Source organism: Larus michahellis, chromosome 8 (assembly GCF_964199755.1).
Source record: "Larus michahellis chromosome 8, bLarMic1.1, whole genome shotgun sequence".
Lineage (NCBI taxonomy): Eukaryota > Metazoa > Chordata > Aves > Charadriiformes > Laridae > Larus > Larus michahellis.
In genome coordinates, this window is record NC_133903.1 from 12177719 (window position 1) to 12198021 (window position 20303).

Here is a 20303-nt window from a genome sequence, read left to right on the forward strand (position 1 = left end):
CTGTTCAACCGGTCGTGCGCCATGGCGGGCCTCGGGGCGGGCTCTGCGGCCAGCTGGAAGGGAACTGGAGCACGGGGGGGGCGGGCCCTAGACATCTAGCCAATCAGCAGCGAATAATTTCACCGCCGTCACCAATCAGAAGCGTCGGTTTCCAAAACAAGTGCGGCAAGCCAATGGGAGAGCTCCCAGCGCTCGCGCCCCGGCCAATCGAGTCGGGCCCTGCACCCGGCGGCCTCCCACCAGCAGGGGGCGCTCTGGGGAGGGGGGGCCGAGGGCGGGGCGGGGGTGGTTCTGCCGCCGTTGTCGCCGCTGCTGCCGCTGCCGCCGCCGCGCGCCCGGCTCGCTGGCTCCGCTTTCTGCGGTGCTGCGCTCCCGCGGGCCCCAGTAGCAGGTAGGGGCTGAGCGTGGCGGGGGGAGCCGCGCTCCGCTGTCCCCGGCGCGGCCGGGCCTCTGCGCCTGAGGAAGGGGCGTCCAGGCGCGGGCGGCGATGCTGGCCTGGCCTGGCCCGGCCCGCTTTCCGTGCGGCGGGGCCAGCCGCTCCCGCTCCTCCCCGCGCCGCGGGGGCCAGCCGCCTCCCGGCCGAGGGTGGGGCCGCCCCGCCGCCGCCGCGGGGCCCGCTGTCTCGCCTTTCCCGGGGGAGCGGGGGCCGGCGGGCGCGGCCGCTGGAGCAGTTGTCCGGGCTGGGCGGCGGGCGCCGCCGCAGAGGGCTGTCCGTCGGTGATCGGGAGCCGGTTGGCGCGAACAAAGGCGGCGGCGGGCGGGCCCGGCTGAGCGCGGAGCGGACGGCGGCGGAGGGTGGCGGCGGGGCCGGGGCCCGCTCGGCCTGAGGCGAGCCCGGCGTGTTTCCCGCTGCCGCTCTCTGGGAAAAGCGGGGTTTGGGAGCGCTGGTGCTCCGTGACTGAAGCAAAACCCCCGCGCTTGACAGGGGGCGCGGAGAAGGAAGCGCTGACAGCGGCTGGGAGCGGGACCGTGTCCCGCCGGTGCCCCGACCCGTCCCGTCCCGGACACGTTTCGCGTGTGACGAGTTTTTCGGTCTTTCTGCTGGAAGAAGTGCGCGGTGCAACTTGTGCCCCCCTTCGTCCAGACGAAGGGAAAAACAACGCCCGTTTTCCGTTCCTCCGCTTTGCTGAGGCTGTGTCCCCGGTTAGGCAGCACTGTCACTGCTTCGTTACAGAAAGTCATAATGTATTACGGGAAGTAAAAGCTTAAAAAAAACCCCAAAGACTGTCAGTTGCAGTCATCAAAATCGATTACCAAAGCTTATCTTGGTAATCAACTCAAATTCCGTCCGTAAACCTGGATTTATTGCTAAGATGCTCCTTCTTCAGCTCAAATTTTGGATTTGCTCTTTACTAAAATGTCTAAGGGAACCATAAACCAAAGTCTTCCAGCCCCACTCCTTAATTTCCTAGGGAAATGAAGCAACTTTACGAAGCGCCTTTGTTCTCTCCTGTTTCTTTCACGGATTTAAAAAAAAAAATGTAGGAAAGCTATGAGAATAGAAAAGAAACCTTGAACAATATTTTGGTATTTTGTGGGTAGGGAACGAGTGGGAGGAGATGCAACTACATACTTTAGGTAAATAAAGAATGTGGAGTGAGTAGATGTTAAACTGTTGCTGTATACTTTGCTTCATTTAGATGTTTCATTTTGACAACAGTTAAGTTTGTGCGTTGTTTTTTTTTTACAAAAATAAAAACTGAAACTGAGTAATGTCTGTGTTAAGTGGCTTTTTCAGCTGACATAACAGAACTGCGTGATTGTAACCAGAAGTATTAGATTAAGCAGAGGAATTAACTCAACGTGTTGAGTTATTGAAACGTGTACTGTGTACGCTTTTCCCTGTTGCCCCCCAGCATGTTACATGTTTGAAGTGTCCCGTGTAATGGCCCAGTGATGCATGAGCATGAATATTAAACCTTTTGTGCTGAGGAAGATACTTCTAAAAAGGCTTTGTATTAGGATTTCTATTTTCTCTTCCTCACCTTGATGCCAGTCCAAGTCTGTTGAGCAGTTTACAGTCTCTGTGAGGCATGCTTTAATTTGCACTGTAGTTTATTATCTGTAATCATTCATTTAAACTGTCAGATGGTCAGAATGAGCAAGGAGTCTGCTTTGGGTCAGGCTATGTTGGGCAGGTGCTTGGTGTCCAGTCTGATTCTTGTCTGGGTTGGAGCTGGGGGTACCGGAGATGGTTTTGTTGCTGACATCTCCCTAGGAAGCAGTTAAGGTACAGCTGCATGTGTGTACCTTCTTTTCTTACTTGCCTCTGTTAAGGTAGTTCCCCGCTTTCTTGTGCCCCTGGGGTGGGAATTAAACACAGACAGCTTTTTGGATCCAGATGCCTGAACACATGATGCTTGCTGCTGCTGGTAGCGGTGCAGGAGGCAGCAGCAGCGATGGGCTTTCGCTCCTTATAGGAGAAAGGGATTTATACTGCCTGTCTCTTAGTCATATAGTCACTACTGCCATTCTGGTTCAATCTTCCCCATTCTCTTTGCAGTATTGTCTTTACTCTAGGTGTAACTGCTCTCTTCTGCAGTACAGTTTTCCTATGTGGAAACACTGGTGAACTGTTCACACTTTGATTTTGTACACTTTCATAAATTCTGATTGCTGATCCAAGTTTTGGCATGTGATGGTGTAAATCATAGGTTAATTTGTGACTGAGTTGATTTAATATTTGAGTTTGTTACCTTCTCCTGCCTGTGTCATAAAAAGGGGGAGAAGGCTGATGCTAGAATACAAAAGGGGATCGCTTCACTCAGTGTGATTTTCACTAGACTTGCTCCCCAGTCAGAGCTCATAATTCAGCTGAACCACCAAGGCTGGCAGAGATCTATCAGCAGCAATCATGATAAAATTTTCAATGTGCTTTGTACGATACAAAGCTCTAACTTGAGATCCCTGTAACCCAGTAATTGCACTAATATTGAACTCAGTGGTGCGTGACAAGAGGATATGCTTCTATATCTTAAAAGAACACATCTATACACTGCACTTAGTTTTTAAGTTTTAGCTCTGCGGAGAAGGAAGTGCAGTGAGGACCAGTGGACTTCCAATTGTTTTCACCATTTAGGTCTGAAGTTGCAGAGAATGCTTATTTTAAGTATTTAAAATAGCAGAAACCATTAATGTCAATAAAAAACAATAACAGAATTATTTGGTCAGCTGAAGGTCGTTAATTCCCAGTGGTAGCAGTTCTGGTCCCCAAATAACGTTATGTGTTTTTCCTGTCTTCTCCATCTCTAAACAAGCTGTTTGCACAACCGTAGGCAGCAGGAGAGAGGATTAGTCCTGCTCAGTTCCCTGCCCTTCGGGACTGAATTTTCAAACTGTAGATACTTGCTCCCTGGATTTGCAATTGAGAAATGGAAAGGCTTGACTCTCCAAAGTTTTAAGCAGTGTGACCTTGCTTTTCAGAATAACTGAGGCCTGTATTCATTCTACAGAACATCTCGGTTGCCTGCATTCTGCATGATTTTATTGGCTTGCATTCCAAAGATCAGTTTTGCTTTGCAAGATAGTCTAAGCAGTTGTTGTGTTCAACGCTCTTGTGCCTGAAGGATTATCCCTAAATATTATGAGTGTCCTTTAAAATTTATCTTGAATGTCTCAGAAGTGCCAAAATACAGAAAATGAGAAATTTGTCTTGCCCTATGCTGGAAGGAAGGCACATAACCAGTAAGAGGCATAAGTGGCTTTGTGTAAGAGAAGCGTGTAGGTATTCCTGTCTGCCAGAGCTGGCACAAAGGTGTTTTCCTCCGTATCTCCTGTTTGTATAACTGGACCAGCATCTATCAGAAAAGGTGACAAAGGTGACATTGGCTACTGGCAGTGTACTTTCTGTCACTTGGCTTCGGCTTTTGCAAAACATGATGAGTTGAAGCCTGTGATAAAGGTAAAAGAGTATAAATTGTTCTTTAACTTGTTTGGGGTTAGGCAGCTTTCATTTTACTCTACTAGATTTAGCAAGTTGAGCTTGTATTGGTCATGTACCAGCAGCTGTAGAAATACAACATTTAATGCAACGATCAGTTCTGCCTGTGACCTTAATTACTGATCTATTAGTCTGCCTTTTTTTTTTTTTCTGATCCCATATTATTTTTTTTCTTTCTTTTCTTTTAGCTTGACTCATTCAGTGAATTGTACGGAGTAAAGTTTTTCTAGTAATAGTTAAAAGCAGCAAAGCAACATTTTAACTTTTAAAATATATGCATATATTGATAATTTGTTTTAAACTCTGTCCCTGCAGATGGAAGAGAAAAGCTGTTGCTAAATAGGCGGGGTTTTTAAGCTTTGAAAATGGATGCATGACATTAAAAGTCAAGACACGATTGTTGTTTGCCTTGTACGAGTCTAACGTGTTTCTGGTTGCTCAAGAGGATCTACGAATAGTTTTGATGGGAGAGATGCTGTTAGATGTGCTATCTGAAACAATTTTAAAGACTCTGCAAAATCATCTGATATTGGGGCAATGTTACTGTGAAAGTATGTTAAGGAAAGATAATTTTTGCCTGAACATCTTATGGTGCAGATGAGTAAGTAGCAAAAAAAATAGAAAACTGCTTTGAATAGTAAATTGCACCACTCACATATGTTCATTACTTGCAGTTTTCTATTATCTGTGATGCCAGTTTGTAACATTTCCATTAACTTTATTGTTATTGAGAAATTGGATCTCCACATCCTCAAGTTTCAATATATCATTTATTCTTTAATATTTATCCTAGAGGTGATAAATAAATGGAGTTGTTGCTATGTTGAACTCTTTTCATCTCTGCAAGTTGTTGGTGTGGAGTATTGGGGCTGATGAAAATTATTAGAGTAAAGCTGATCTTAACATTTGCCCAGATCTTGACATATGCAAGACTCTCGTGTTGGCAGGATATTACTTTGTCAGCTGTTAATTCAGGGGAATAAAATATGTTCTACATAGCTTACCTATTTTTGTGGGAAAGCATATGCTGATATTGCTGCTGTCTTTGGTTACTGTGAGAATTTCTTACTCTTACTAGCCTTTGTTTGAATTATAAAATCTAAACCATGAATGACTTAATAAAATATATTCAGATCCCAAATAGATTTCCTTTTGGCATTTATATTTAGATTTCTTTATAGATAAACTATTATTACTCATGAAAACATTTATCTTATAATAAAAGTCTTTCATGTACTTGCCAAAAGCCCTGTATGTATTGCTAACTTGTGAAAGAAAAGATGGTGCATAAAATAACATGAAAAACAGTTACAAAAGGCATTCATGGTTATTTCCTCTCTGGAGAGTAGATGACTGAGTGCTATTTATATACTTAACCAAGCAATAGCTGAACAATTCATGTCAGTAAATTATTGTAGCTGTCGATGATATTTGTCTACAGACTTGGTTTTTTTTTTTGTTTTTTTTAAAGCTTGGTGATATTACAGTATTACAGATATTACAGGTCACAGTAAGAAGTGAGGTGAAATGGGGACTTGAAGTACTTCCATTAATTTGCTTAGTGACCTTAAGAAAATTACTCAGTTTCTTTTGCTTCTCTTAAGAATGTGTTACAATAGGGCTAACTCTTAATGACTTGAAATAGTGTAGACTTTATGTGTTCATTTAAGATGCTTTGGAAAGGTTTGTAAACATTATTAGTGCTGAAAGCTCTTCAGATTGTTTCATTATTCCACATTAATTGAGAAAGTAGGGAATCTTCTCCATCTGATTTCTGTTCTCACTTGAGGTTTTGTTGAGTTTGCTGGAGGTTATTTTAGTTTTTTCTATTTTATTTTACTTTGTTTTCATTCTTCCGTTGTTGATGTGAAACGGTAACCTGGCACAAAATACTGCCCTTTTTTAGCCTACTTTCAAGACCAATAGAAATGTACTGCGTGCAATTCCTTTTTTCTTTTTAACTATAAATTCCTACAAAAAGTGATTTTCTTAACAAAAAAAAATATTCCTCAAGCTAAAAGCCTTTTTCTGAATTTCAGTATTTTCAGAATAAAACTTTTTCCTACTGATCTGTTTTGTAAAAATAAGTTGTATTCTTATATTGCAATTAGTCACAAATGTATGCAGCAGTGAAACCATACTTTAATTAGCCTTATCTTGAAGGTTATACAGATCAGTTTAGCCTGTTTAACTTGCATATTTGTAAATCCAGTAAATGAAAGACGTGAAGAAAAAAAATAAATCACTGATCCAGACTACTTAAATTGGATTTAAATGTCATGTTGATGATGTGGAATTACATTACAGTAATCCAGTCTTTCAAATGAAGTAGGTAGTCTTTGCTACCGGTAAGGTTTCCAAGATTTTCACCTTAGTCAACTGATAGATATTATTAAGCAGTAGGAATTTGCTTCTAATTACACCTTAGGAGTTGGGTGAGGATGAGAGACTCTAGAATTAGAGTTAATGGTAGTTTTGTAGTCAGTTTGGGGTTTATTAATAACTATACCACATTCTTGAGTTTATTTCTACTTCAACAAACAAATAAAAGTATAAAGCTATTAAAGGGGGACGCTGTGGAACCTGAGCCTGGTTTAGCAGTAGTTTGTGCAAGCTGTGCTTGTTGGTTGGTTCAGTTTCACTAACATGACTCTGGGTGATCTGGAGTAAATAAGTGGAAAACCAAAGATGAAGTAGAGATTATAAGAAAGGTTTTCTGTCAAAGTGTAGTGTGACTGGGCACTGAGAGAGGGGCTGTTGTTTCTCATCTGGGGCTTCGGCCTGCATGGCTGTGAGCACTGCGGTGTTTGCGTGAAGTTTCTTCAGAGCGTGTTCTCTGAAGCTGCGTTGCAGTATCATGTTTGTATGATGGACTTAGTGTTGATGGGAGATCGGATCCTTCTGGTCCAAATGCAAACTGCTATATATTAACAGCCATTTATCTTTCTTCCTTTTTGAGGAGTGGCATATCCGAAAAGTGGATGTTCAGGATAACATGTCCAATGTGTCGGAAGAGAGGAGCACTAGACAACAGGACATTAAGAAAGGACTCCAGTTTATAGAGTATGATTTTGTGGTTTTATTCTTGTATGCTTATACACATATGTAGATTAGATGGATAGCTCTGGGAAAGTCCTTTTAATACAGCACCAGCAGAGGAAGGAGGAGGACCTGTCTTTATCGTCAGAATAGTTCCTACCATGAACATGGAAATGGAGAGCACTCTTAAAGAAAAGACAGAACCCTTCTTTGTTCCCAAACAGAGCAGATTGAAGGTGGGAGGGTATTCCTTTTCTGCCTTTGAGAAAAATCAGCACTGAATTTTTTTGGTGGGTGGAAAATGTTGATAGTCTGAAAATCCACCTTATACTTGTGGGCAGCTACCCCTAAGACTGGGTTGCTAGGGAAAGGGGTGGGTTTGCTCACCACTACCTAAGTGTTTCAACTCTCTGGAGCTAAAATTTAACCTAATGAAAAATCATCTTAGTAGTTAATTTTTGTTTGGATCAATGCCAAATTCTCCTCTAGAAGATCCTGGCTAGCTTAAAATCATTGTGAAGTCTCACTCTAGTTCACTGCTCGCGTAAGGCATTCTTTGGTGGTGGGGGGGAGTGGGGGAGAGCAGGGGGAGAAAACTGCCCTTTTAAAAATTATTGAGAAACAGATTCTCAGGTAACCTATACAGGAAGGGAAAGGCTTCCCATTTTTCTTCCTGAAAAGTTAGAAGTAAATATCTCTGTTCTGTGTTAAAGAAATCCCTGTTGCGTGTCATACAAATGAACTCTTAAAATTCCTGTAGTGTCATTGGTATGACTTAATTAAAACTGATGTTTTCTTTTGACAGATAATTTGTCATTTTATAATACTTACAATAAGATTGCCGTTCTCCTCATGTATAGTCTGTTTATGCACAGTGGAGGAGAGGAAGGAAGTTGTTTTTAAACAAACAACATTGAGGCTTTAAACTCAAAGCATTCACAACCTTAGCATGTTTTGAGCAGCAGAGTTAAGACTGGCTTTGTAACTTTAAATGAAAATGAGTCATTACTAATAAGAAAACACAGTTGTTTAATCAAAACTGATCTATGACATTCCCGCCTTGTTCAGTGCAGGCAATAGACAAGATTTAGCAATTTGCCTGTTGCAGCAAGTGAGTCTGCTTTTAGTAACAACCAGTATTCTCCCATCTGATTGTCTTTTAAAGCAATACGTATAGTGAGTAAATTTTGTAATTTGTTTTTCTAGATCTACTTTGCCCTATCCAGGGACACAAGAACAGTATGAGGTAATGAAATTACTTTTGCATTTTCTGAAGGGCTTTTAATATGGGCCTAACTTATTATATTTATCCTTATTTTTAATTATCATTTAAGAAATGGTATAATATGAATGGTAATTTACAATGTCTCAATATTGGACTACTTACATTGTGAAACAGGTGTTCAGACATTTGGATGCCTGGGGTCATACATATGTGCTACATATACATATATACATGCTCATATAGGAGTTCAGATTAACTCTTTCTGTACTGGTGTTACGGATGAATTTGGGGTGTTCAATGGATAAAACAATGTACTATTCTGAGTAAAGTTTACAGAAGCACAGCAAAAGTGAGATAAAAGGACCTCTGTCACATAAATCTTCATAACGCATTTTGTTTCTGTACGTGTTATTATTTTGCATAATTTTTTACTTATATTTTCAGACTCATCTTGTTAGCATTTTTAACCAGTGGAAGGTGGTTTCATTGGATTTAAGAACATATTAGATAAAAACACAGTTGTTCACATTTTAGATTAAAAAAAAATCTTGCTATGGCAGCATACACACACACATCTGTCTTAACTTATTTATACAAAGTAATTCTTTTATCAGTAGTTCAGCCTCTTTTATTTACATGTATTGTGTATTTTATATTAGGGATTGTCTTGGAAAAATGTCAGGAGAAAAATACTAACAGACAAAAGTTTTGCATTTGATTCTGTGAAATTACAAGTATAAATTTTCTATTCTAAAATGTATTTGGCAACATGGAAGATAAACAACAAATACTGCTCTTGATGACTGTTTCTTTTCATTGTTCCAGTTATTTATACGAGAGCTTGTTAGAAATCTTTTTAATGAAGGAAATGATGTGTACCGAGAAGGTGATTGGAGAGGATCACTGAGTCACTACACAGAAGCTATAAATATAGCTGATTATGCTAATTCTGAAGAAATCCATGTTTCTGATGATATTTTAGAGAAGCTGCACGTGAACAGGACAGCATGTTTTTCAAATATGGTAAGCTTCTGTTTAAACTGTATGATTTCTCAAGAACAATGCGCTAACAGAGTGTGAAGACATGGAAAGTTTCCTAGTGAGTGGAAAACTCTTGGTATTGGTTTGAGAATTGGCATGTTTCAAATCATCATTTGGCATATTCTTTACTCCCTTATTTTTACACAAGTATAATCATCGAGATATTTTCAGTTACTAATACTAGTATATTAACATAAAATAGTCATACTAGACTTGGAGGTTGATGGAACGGTATTTTTATCCATTTATACTGCTGATTGCACCCAAGTCTGCTACTTTCTCTGTGGAATAAGATAGCTTTTGTGAAAGAGCTAAATTGCCTTCGTTACTATTATTGGATTTTCTATGAATGATGGCCCTGCTTTTTTTTACTTGCATACGTTGGTGACTTAGCAAAACTCGGGTGTGCAGTGTGCAGTGGCCTTGGTGAATGTTTTATAGTGTTTCAATACCTTCATCTAATACAGTTTAAATTCAGTATTTCAATGATAATAGTTCTGATAGTGCCTTTTTTCTTTTTTCTCCTTGTAGGGATTGCATGAAAAAGTTCTAGAAGACTGTGAGATAGCATTAAGATTGAATGAAAACAATTTCAGAGCTCTCTATCGGAAAGCAAAAGCTTTGAATGAACTGGGAAGGTATAAGAAGGCTTACGATGCTGTAGCAAAATGTTCTCTTGCTGTGCCGCAGGTAGGTAAATTATATATTGATGATTATTTTTAAAGATTTAATACAGAAAACATGTATTTACATCAAGACCATTGAAGGTTTTTTGGTTGGTTTGTTTCTTTTAATGCAGTAAAATATTTTTTTATTCCTCTAAGAATTATTTTTTTTGTGGAAGTGAAGACGGTGAAGACTGATAGCAGAGATTACAGTCCCCAAGCTCAGTTTGTTGTGTTAACTTCCAGCACAAGAAATAGTCAATTTGCAGGGAAGGTCAAGTGCCATAAACGTTTGCAATAAACACTGGAGCCACTGAATTAATTGTTTAAAATTCTTTACAGTCAGAAGTATACTCATGACATAAAGAGAAAAAACACCCTTAAATATAACGTAAATATTGATTCTTTTGATAACTGTATTTTAGCTTTCTGAGCATTTAGTAACAACCTTATCTGTGCATTGTCCTCCATCTGAATCACTTATTATGCAGCAGTGTGGGGTGTAATAGGAGAGGATCTGTAGACTGAAATGCTGGTTCTGAGGATCTGATTTCCATGGTTTGTTGGGTTTTTTTATTTTTGTTGTTGCTTTTTAAAAAAAACAAGAGAGTTGGAGTGCATCAAGTGCATTCCCACAGCACTTTTGATTTAGTTTCATCCAAAATTAATCTAATTTGGTTCTCTGAGACACTTCATAACGCAAACTAAAACGCAGTAAAAGGATGATTAAGAGCTTCACTTCAGAAACGCATTCCTGATTTGAACTAAAATGCTGATGGAAGCTGCATGCTTTGCTCAAAATAGACTGATCACAGGACAGAACACTGAGATGCATTTTATTCGCCTTTCTACATCAAAGTTACAGTGAAATTGCTAGACCAACTGTTGAGCATAGGTTTACCTCCTGATATAGAGAAGGTTTCGGTTGTGTTTCCAAATACACAGCAGCTTATCTGACTGTGTAACTTTGGACTTTGGATCCTCACTTTGCACCTCCAGATCTGAATGTTTTCGCTTCAGGTTTATATGCCTTTATATAAGTTTTATAGATAGCTTTTTCTAGCTGTAGGACTCATTCTGAAAACTAACTCTTAAAATAATTTAAATGGATAGTTATAACTATAGGACAAAATGAAATATGACCGGTTTTTAACTCAACTTTTTCTAGTTGTATGATGCAATTACTGCCAAAATACAGAGTTCTCATTAAATATTCAGCAGTGTTTTGTAGTAGCAGACATTATGGTAATGGAAAATGTGGCCCTCAATTTGTGTAAAAACAAAACAACAAAAACCCCCATCCCCTCAAAAACCAAACACCTTCCCCAAACAAACAAACAAAAACCACCCCCCCACAACCCCTCCCCACTTCACTGAACTTTTCTGGTTTCGGAAAAATCTTTCTGTTATTTTAAATTCAAACAAGTGGAAGAGAAGGATACTGTCTGTTTTCTGGCTTTTTAAAAAATTCCAAATATTGGAGTAATTTTGCTTGAAGGTAGCTGTATTTTTCCGCGTTGGCTTGTAGTCCCATATTTTTGTGGAAGAGTAAAGATGCATTGTGAAACATTCTGCATATAGGGATCTTACTGAATATAGACTGAGACGTAAACACCGACTTGACTGGATGACAATGTAAATTATGAAATTTTATTTGTGTCTTTTAGGATGAAAGTGTGATTAAGCTTACCCAAGAACTAGCTCAGAAACTAGGGTTAAAAATAAGGAAAGCGTATGTAAGAGCAAAGGTAAGATTTTATTTTAACATTTTACATTGAAGTTTCCCTCTCTCGATACCAGTTCTGTATTTAATGAAGGTGTCTTTTCATTGCAGCCACCCTCCTCAAATTCAGTTTCTAGCGATGTATCAACTCAGGTAAGGTTTTGCATGTTCCAAGTGCAAGCTGACTTTAAACTACAGGGAATCATTGTTTCATAATTTCACGATGATGAAGTGAAAATTGTGCAGTTGACATTTTATAGAAGATGCCGTTATTTTGGACTTCAGGGTTCTTCATTTTTGCTATATATTTATGGCAGACTAGGACTTAAGATCACCATTCAAGTTATCTTTGTAGAATAAATGTTAGTTAAAACATTAAATCCAGCGCAATGAATATATTTAGTTTTAATGTCTTGAGGCAAGGGCATAGTTAATGTGCTTTCTTATGTATTTATTCATTTATGTATGTATTTATTTATCTATTTTGTTAACAGTTATGGAAGTGAAGGGTGCTGGGATAAAATTCCTTTTAATTTATGCATTTGTCCAAATTCGACCTTCACTAGCAGCTGAACTTGCATTTATTTTGCAATTTGTAATGTGCCTGAATAGCAGTAATGAAGAGGAGTTCATCTTAATCTTACAGAATTTTTTCACAGGAATGTAGACAATTTAGCTGTAACTGAATGGGGAAATGTAGGAACAGCTCATTTAAGATACTGTTTAGGCTCTTTTATTCCCTGAAGTACCACTCTCATTTTTGTTGGTTGGTTGCAGGTTTTTAGTGATAATGTGAGTGGATTTCAGTCTGCAAATGGATGCATTATCTAAAAAAGTATTTGACCTTTAAATTCCATTAGACTTCATAAATTTCAAATTCTATAAAACCTAAATTTGAGGACTAACATTCTTAGTCTATAAATATGTTTTTGAAAATTTTAATGGCTCTTGTGCAAAGTGCTGAGAGGTATGTTTTTTCTTACTTACAGAATTCTTCTTCTTCTGTAGAAGATATTGAGTTAGGTGAGTCTTGGTTGTGTGACACTATTAATGCTAGGAAGCATATTTAAGTGGCTGAGCAAATTTCCTTTCAGTCTCCTCAACTTGATATGGTTGTAACTGTTCTTATAGTGAGTGTCTCATACTGTTCTCTTTAACTTGGAAAAACAGGGAGGGAGAATACGCCAAAGATTTAGTAAAGTATCAGGTCTGTAACTTTTCCTGTCTCTTTTACTTTGAGTAATATACAGACATTGAGATATAAGTACACATGAATTGAAAGTTAGTGGAAGCTGAAGAAATTTAATGTGGTTTTGCATAAACATTCATCATGTTTATCGTGTTTCTCCACTCCTTCACCCCTCACATTGTCAGGGTAAAAGTTACGTGAGATCTTTTTTTTTTATTATTTTTTTTTTTTACATATTTGAACAAAAGTTCCAGTCATTCCCATCTTACCTGTTTCAGATCTATCTGACCAGAAGCAAGACATGGTTTCTGCTGCTTCTTCATCAAACTTTGGTTCTGAAGTGTCTAAAGTGTCATCAGTACCCGTACCATCTTTATCTTCTGTGATGCCTCTTCAAGTGGAAAAGGTTTCTTTGCCTTCTGCAGTGTTGACAAATGGAGGGAATGTTTCTTTCTCTATGCCAGAAGCATGTTTAGATTGTGGAGACGGAGACATAATTATTGGTGAAGAACTTGATGAATTACTTGATTCTGTGCCTGATCCAGATGAAGGTGTAATGGTAAGACTTATTTGTTTGTTTTCTTTCTCAAAACTACCCTTATGAGTGGATCTTGTATTTTTATCAAGTGGGCTAGTAGTGAAATGTGAGTTGAATTTCCTAGTTACATTGAGCTGTATTTGTGCATTACTGGGTTGATTTTTCTCTGGTGCAGATTCTTGCTAATGTGGCTGCAAAGATGCCAGGACCCAGCAGAGCTCCAAGGACAATTATATTGGTTTTGTGTGTTGGAAAACCTGAGCAAGGTTGCTGGGGGAGAGGTACTACCTCAGAAATACTGCTATGCTACTACAGTGCTACCACAGAGGGAGGGATGTAGCTCCCAGGAAGTACTATGCATAGTGAAGTAGACGTTTGGAGTCATCAGCTGGTGCGTTTTGGTGGCTTTGGGGGTGTTTTGGTGCAAATAAACCCTCTCAGAAACTGAGAGTGTGTTGGAGTGCCCACCCCGTAGTTGTAGAAACTATAGGTAAACTTATGCTAGTAGCTTTGCAGGACGCTAGTCCTTGCGCTGTGGTCTTCTACTGCATTCACCAGTATCTCTGCAATCAGAGCTTTGTGCAGATCCACCTCCTGGATAACCAGAAATAGTTAGACCATCATGAATTTAATTCTTTTTTTATAAGAGATTATTAGAGAAATTTAGGCATATGAAGAGTTGTTCTTAATTACACCATCATTCCAGAGCTAGAACAGACTGAAGCATACAGAGTTTCTTAACTGTTAGTCAAAATGAGAGTTCTGATTGATGAGCAGAGATGTCTGAGCTTATTAGCAAGTTTCTGACTCTCTGCTGTGGCCCTGCCAGTCATTTGGAGCCCTTAGTATTGCAATGTTAAATGAGACTGTGGCATATGTAATTCTTCAGTTAGTTGTGATTTTAATTCCTCATTCAGCTGTGGATGCAGTTGTAAATCTTTAAATCAAAAAATGCTTGGGCTTCTAATTTTCTGTTTTTTCACTTTGTTTTGTAGAATGTATTTTGGAGATGCAGAAAGTAATTATTTTTCAGAGATCCTAGGAAGTTCTGTGAGTTGGTCAGGCAGTTGCACTAAAGGTCCAACTGTAGGTCCTTTCCAACTGAAATATTCTATATTCTAGCCTATGCTCTACTCGTTGTCATAGTGAAAGCCTGGAAGAAGTGTAATCTTCCAAGATAGACTGCAGTCTCGTGTAGTAGAAATCGTGAGTGAGTTGTAGGCTAACAACTTGGGCAACAGAGGGAGTTTAATGTTGGCCAAACTCTGTGCAGACCAATTTGGTCAGCCTCCAGACAAGGGGGAGCTGTCTGGGAGGAGGGAGGGAAACTTCCTCTACTTGTTAATGTCATTAACAAAGGTGTACAAAAGGATATGTTATTTTCCATGGGGGGAAAAAAGGGTGATCTGGCCTTTGCAGAACATGGTATCATTTGATTACACCTGAGGATTTATTTCAAAGCTAACTCTTAACTCTTTACTGTACTGCAGCTTGAATGATGTTCTCTTTATTTAGAAAAAATCATGTAAATTTCTGATTATTCCCTATTGTCTTACGTTTTTAACATAATTTGGAAATTAAATCTGATCTGATTCATAAAAAAATCCAAATCTATTAGTAGGTTAATAAACTTTAGCTAACTGAACCATTAAAGTGGTGGATTCATGGATAATTCCTTGCATTAGGGCATTCTTTAGGGTTTGATTACTGTAGTTCTCTAAGTGTAATGCAGCTCTGTACAGTACTGTCGTGCTGTAGCGTACCTTTTATAGTTGCTTTTCAGTAGGTATATAAAAACTTCGCAAAAACTTTACTAAAAGAAATAACTGTTGCACACTGTGTTCTTGAGAATTTTTTTTTTTGCTTTGAGTGAACATTCTTTTTAAATTTCTTTTTTTCCAGCAAACTACAGGAGCCAGAGGACCCATTCCTGCAGGAAGTGTAGCTCCTAGTGTACCTTTCTCTGCCTCTTTGCTGGGGACGCTGCCAGTTAGTGCAGGATTTGTTCCTTCACCTTCTCTTTCAGAAATCTTTTCACAGCCTTTGGCTTCTTCACTGGAAAATTTTTGTTCACCATTAAGCACGTTTTCAATCAGTGAACCCAAAAGAGGTAAGAAATGAGTCTTAATATTTGACCTTATATAATGAGAGGGTTGTGCATGAGCCAGCTGGGTTCCCTTTTTAACAAATGAGTTTTTACAACTATTCAGTAATATTTAGCACTTACATAACATTTGATCTGTGCTCACAATTTTTGAGAGTATTGATAATTGGTGTTGACTGTAAACAAAAATTTAGATTAAAAAAGCTTTTGTTTACTTAGGGTCTACATAAGCATGCTCCAGGCTCCCTCTGTTCAGTTTTTCTGCATTTATTGTGTAAGTTAATTGTTTCAGGTAAATAAATATAAAGAAGGAGCTGTGTTCCTTCAAACTATTTTTTTTCTTTTTTTACAAAAAACAAACACAAAACAACAAATGTGTTCTTACAGCTTAAACCATCTATGATGATTTGGCAATAAACAAAAATTCTAAAAGGGTAATATAACCGTGTATACCAGTGTTACATGTTTGGATTCAGACTCTAGGGACTATAATTATGTATGTGAAATAATAAGACATAAATAGCCAATAAAATAGAAAAGATAAAGTTTTGCCTCTAATTACCACTGTTACAGAAGCATGGTCTGTATAGAATGGAGCCAAATTTACAAAATAAAATTAAAAATAGAAGAATCCTCTTAACCTTTTTTCATCTCCTCAGTTTTCATAGTCAGATATTGCTTATCTAGCTACCCGTTTTTTACTGCACAAGTATCTTCCTGTTGCTTCAGCATGTGCCTGTGAAGCTACAGCTGATGTTAATCAGTTGGTTATATTGAAGATGATTACCTGGTAATTTTTCAGCCCAGATGTTTACAAGGGGCTTTTACATAATTGAAAAAAAATAATCATAGCAACCAAAAAAACCCTTTGGTATTTGTCAAAAAAACAAACATTTGATACTTCTCAGGAGTGATAAATAATTTTTTGCATAGGGTGTTTTGGGGATATGAAATAACTAAAACTTCTTTTTATTCCTTTAGATCTCTCAAGTTCAGCTTCTAGGGATGGAACACCAACACTTAGCAGCAATAATTCCCCATTGTTTGTGAGTATTTTTCATGTTTCTTTCACATCAGTTCAAATGTTAATGTTTTGAAGGCTTAACATCAATCTTAATTTTTACAGTAGAAGTTTCTATTTTCAAAAAAATGGCACTTTTATCATTAAAATATGATTCTGGCTTGGAAAACAGTTGTACAGTAGCTCACAACAACAATAATTGAACACAAGAAAAAATTTACAAATGTTTTATATAGGCAAACTTTGACTACTGTCATAGCCACTTCTGCTGCCTGAGGAACTTGCTGTAATATACTGTGGAAGTGTAAAGTAACCAACCTAAGAGCGAGAAAATCTCTTACGATCTGAGTGCGAAATGTTAGAAATCCTGGAGACCTGTCCGAGTACAGGAACAGAGCAGAGATTGCCTCGTGTCTGAGAATCCATCTGGTCTCTGTGTTCTAGTCATGCGCTATGTTTTCAGTCATGCTGCTGGCCATTGATTTTTTGGGGAAGGGTGGCATGAAGGATTGGATCCTCATGAGCCAGGATGGAGTGATAATTAGCCTGGGAAGTGCTGTTGTACTCCCTGTACCTGGTTGGGTCTTGTTATATGCTTCGTCTGGGCTGGGTATATGGCTTCTGTAAAATCTCTGTGTCCCCTTCTTAGACATTTAGTTAAGCTTGTATTATGAATTTGTTGTGTATAGTCTTTCTTACGCTTCGAAGAATAAATTCATAGGTTAAATTTTAATTGTAGATAAATTATATGGATCAAGTAAAATATGCTTTCTTCCAACAGATAAATGGCCCTAGTAGTTTGTTTGGGTCCGAAAATTACATGGGAATTGCAGGCCAAACTAGAAATGATTTTTCAAATGTTTTTAGCAGTGCAACTGCTAATACACCTGTATCTTCAGCACTTGCGGGAAGAAACCCATTAGAAGGCACACATGAGCTACGACAGGCCTGCCAGTTATGTTTTGTCAAAAAAGGTAAGAGGCCTCTGGACTCAACTGGGTTGATTTTATTAAAAAAATAAAAAGCATACATTTAAAATTTTAGTTTTCATAAAGTAAAATACTGTTGGCTTCTAAACAGTGTTAATCCTGACTTGTTCTTTGCAGATGTAGTACGATCTTATGATTAAGGAACTGGTAAAATGTTTCAACAACTTATCTTCTTTCTTCTTGTCTTTATTTCTTGTCCTAATGGATTCTTGTTTCCTAAAACCACCACAAACCACCACACGCTTTCCCCACCCAGTAGGTGTACTATGTAAGGTCGTTCACATTCTGTATTCACTTTCCTCCCAACCCCCAGGGTACTGTGAAGAATGACACCTTTGCTCAAGACTTAAAAAAAACTTGCAGTACTCTCTCTGATTGGCCATGGGGAATTGAACCGCAGTTCAAAGTACCTGGTAACCTTCACGTCCCATCTGTTTTATTGTTCTTTCAAACTAATTCTAAATCATAATCCTGAGGCTTCCAAACCTTAGTAATAATTAACTCCACTGTATTGACTCAAAGGACCTTAACCAGCATTGGGCTTTAATATAACTAATCTTTTAGGCCTGAGCTATTGCTGTTAAACAGAGCTGTATTCTAGAGGCAAAAGGTTTTATTAAGACTAATCTTAAAAATAAGCATTGTCTTTAAAGTCATAGGTGTCACTGATATTGATATGTACTAATAAAGTGCAGCGTAGTAGTGGATCTTATAAAGAATTGTATTGAGGCATTTAGAGGGTGACTCTTGTAGTTTTAAGAACTTTTATATTAGTTTAAAATGATTTTTACAAGAAAAATCCATGAAGTGATGTTTGAAAAACCATTAAACACATTCTGTTAAAAGCAGGAGCTATAAAATGATGGTGGAAATACTAAGTGCATTCCTATCTTGACTTTTTGTATCAAAGCATCTATTTCTTCTGTTTCCTTGCATCTCTATCAAAGCCTTTAAGTGTCTCCTGCTTTTACTACCTACTTTTGAAATTGTACTGTTCCATCAGCTTCTTGTCCAGAGAAACTGGGTCACACTCACGTTTTTGTAGTCCCTTAAATAGCAAAATTCACTGAGCATTGCTTGTCTTCAGACTCTCCATCTGATTTCTTCATTTTAGTGGTAATGTAGTCTTCACTTTAGTGTCATCCTAAAGACAGAGTTTAAAGCTAAGTATATTTTTGTTTCCAAATCCACACAGTTCTGGGATTGGCATTTATATTTTTGGTATGTGTGTACTTCTTACCTAGCGTGTTTTGTCTCTGAACATAGTAGCTGTTCTAATACAATATAAGTTGAAGGTTAAGAGAGCTGTTTACTGACCCTTGTAATTCATCCGCATTGACGTATTATAAAGAAGCAATTTAAGTTTTAAATCAGTGTTACGGAAACGTATACTTTGGGATTTGAAAAAAGGCAGCAATTTGTTGCTGTCCCAAAGTAATCTTAAGGTGGTAACACATCATCCCTCCCCAAATAACTTGTGGGGATTTTTTTCTTGCTGAGACTGGTCCTTTTGTAAGTATTCTGTTTTTTTTCTATTCTGCTCGACATGGCTGTTAATGACTTTTGGTTCTTCAGAGTTGCTGTTGCAAGTAGGAATTCTGTACGGTGTGGTCATGTACTTTGCTTTTGGACTTACATGCCAGTCTGTGTATGGAAATGTTGAAAGTATGCTGCAAGTTATGCAAATATAAGCAATTTGCTGTAATTGTTACAGGTCCTAAATTATTGGATTACGCTTACCATCCCAATTTAGAACATAAATGTAAGAAGGATATTCTAATTGGTAGAATAAAAAACTCTGAAGATAAATCATGGAAAAAAATACGTCCAAGACCAACAAAAACACAGTATGTGGGACCATATTATATTTGTAAAGGTAGGTGTTATAGATAGTAAAATGTTAATGCCTACACTCAAAGTAATATAGTTTAGTTTTTCCACAGTGAAGTATAGATTGAGGTTTTTATTCTTGCTCAGGGGAGGTTGAGAAGGAAGTTCACTGGCTTGCTTGTATTTTCAAAGGCTGGAAGGAGAGACGTATTTTGACCATTAATGTGATTATTTGGAGAACATGCACTGTACTTCTGTACTGGTCTTCATCATGAATAACTTTGCTTCCACTTGGAAGTGGAATAGCTGGGCTATTGCTGTCCAAAACAACAACAGAAAAGCATTCTTGTTAGAGTTTTGCTGTATGAACCTCCTCTTATGATATAAGCAAGATGACTCGTGGATTAATTATCAGCTATATCTGATGATATTTAAGCAAAGGGTATTCTGGGTTCTCAGCATTGTAGCCTTAGACTGGAAAAGGAGAGTTGATGGAGGTTGGCATCAGCCTTTCTGAGGAGTTTTACATTTTCAGCAAGTCATTCAGCATAAGGTTTTGCTTCTCTCTGCTAGACTTAAGTGACCCGTTTACAACAGATTTATCTTCTGTATGAAGAACATTTGAAATGGAGATAGTGGAAGTTTTAAGATGATTTTCCAATAAAAGTTGCGTAAAAGCAATGTCATATTCAATGTTACCATTTTAGATGTTGCTGCTGAAGAGGAATGCAGATACCCAGGTCATTGCACCTTTGCGTATTGCCAAGAGGAGATAGATGTGTGGACACTGGAGCGCAAAGGAGCCTTTAGTCGAGAAGCTCTTTTTGGAGGAAACGGAAAGATCAACTTGACTGTGTCCCGACTTCTTCAAGAACATCATGGATTATTTATGTTTCTTTGTGAGGTGCTGCTTTATTTCTAATGACACGATAATAATGATAATAAATAATAAAATTCCCTGGAAAGAAATACTTCGGTTCATGTGTGACTATTTTGTAA

The 20303-nt window shown here is 38.3% G+C and overlaps 1 protein-coding gene across 3 annotated transcripts in view; it reads left to right on the top strand.

Annotated features, from left to right (window-relative positions):
• The first annotated feature begins 256 nt into the window (after nucleotides 1-256).
• Nucleotides 257-20303, top strand: part of ZC3H7A (zinc finger CCCH-type containing 7A) — a 30821-nt gene continuing 10774 nt past the window's right edge. For 2 of the 3 annotated variants that reach the window (XR_012588649.1, XM_074597328.1), the window contains exons 1-14: nucleotides 257-391; nucleotides 6900-7003; nucleotides 8186-8225; nucleotides 9030-9227; nucleotides 9777-9935; nucleotides 11578-11658; nucleotides 11745-11786; nucleotides 12623-12656; nucleotides 13101-13381; nucleotides 15263-15470; nucleotides 16446-16510; nucleotides 17267-17459; nucleotides 19189-19350; nucleotides 20012-20208. Coding sequence is in view for 2 of the 3 variants with exons in the window: in XM_074597328.1 (XP_074453429.1) it covers nucleotides 6936-7003; nucleotides 8186-8225; nucleotides 9030-9227; nucleotides 9777-9935; nucleotides 11578-11658; nucleotides 11745-11786; nucleotides 12623-12656; nucleotides 13101-13381; nucleotides 15263-15470; nucleotides 16446-16510; nucleotides 17267-17459; nucleotides 19189-19350; nucleotides 20012-20208 (1728 nt within the window). In the remaining variant the exon portion in view is untranslated. Of the gene's footprint in view, nucleotides 392-1485; nucleotides 1579-6899; nucleotides 7004-8185; nucleotides 8226-9029; nucleotides 9228-9776; nucleotides 9936-11577; nucleotides 11659-11744; nucleotides 11787-12622; nucleotides 12657-13100; nucleotides 13382-15262; nucleotides 15471-16445; nucleotides 16511-17266; nucleotides 17460-19188; nucleotides 19351-20011; nucleotides 20209-20303 lie in introns of those variants that run through there. The other variant, XM_074597329.1, reaches the window with a different exon arrangement.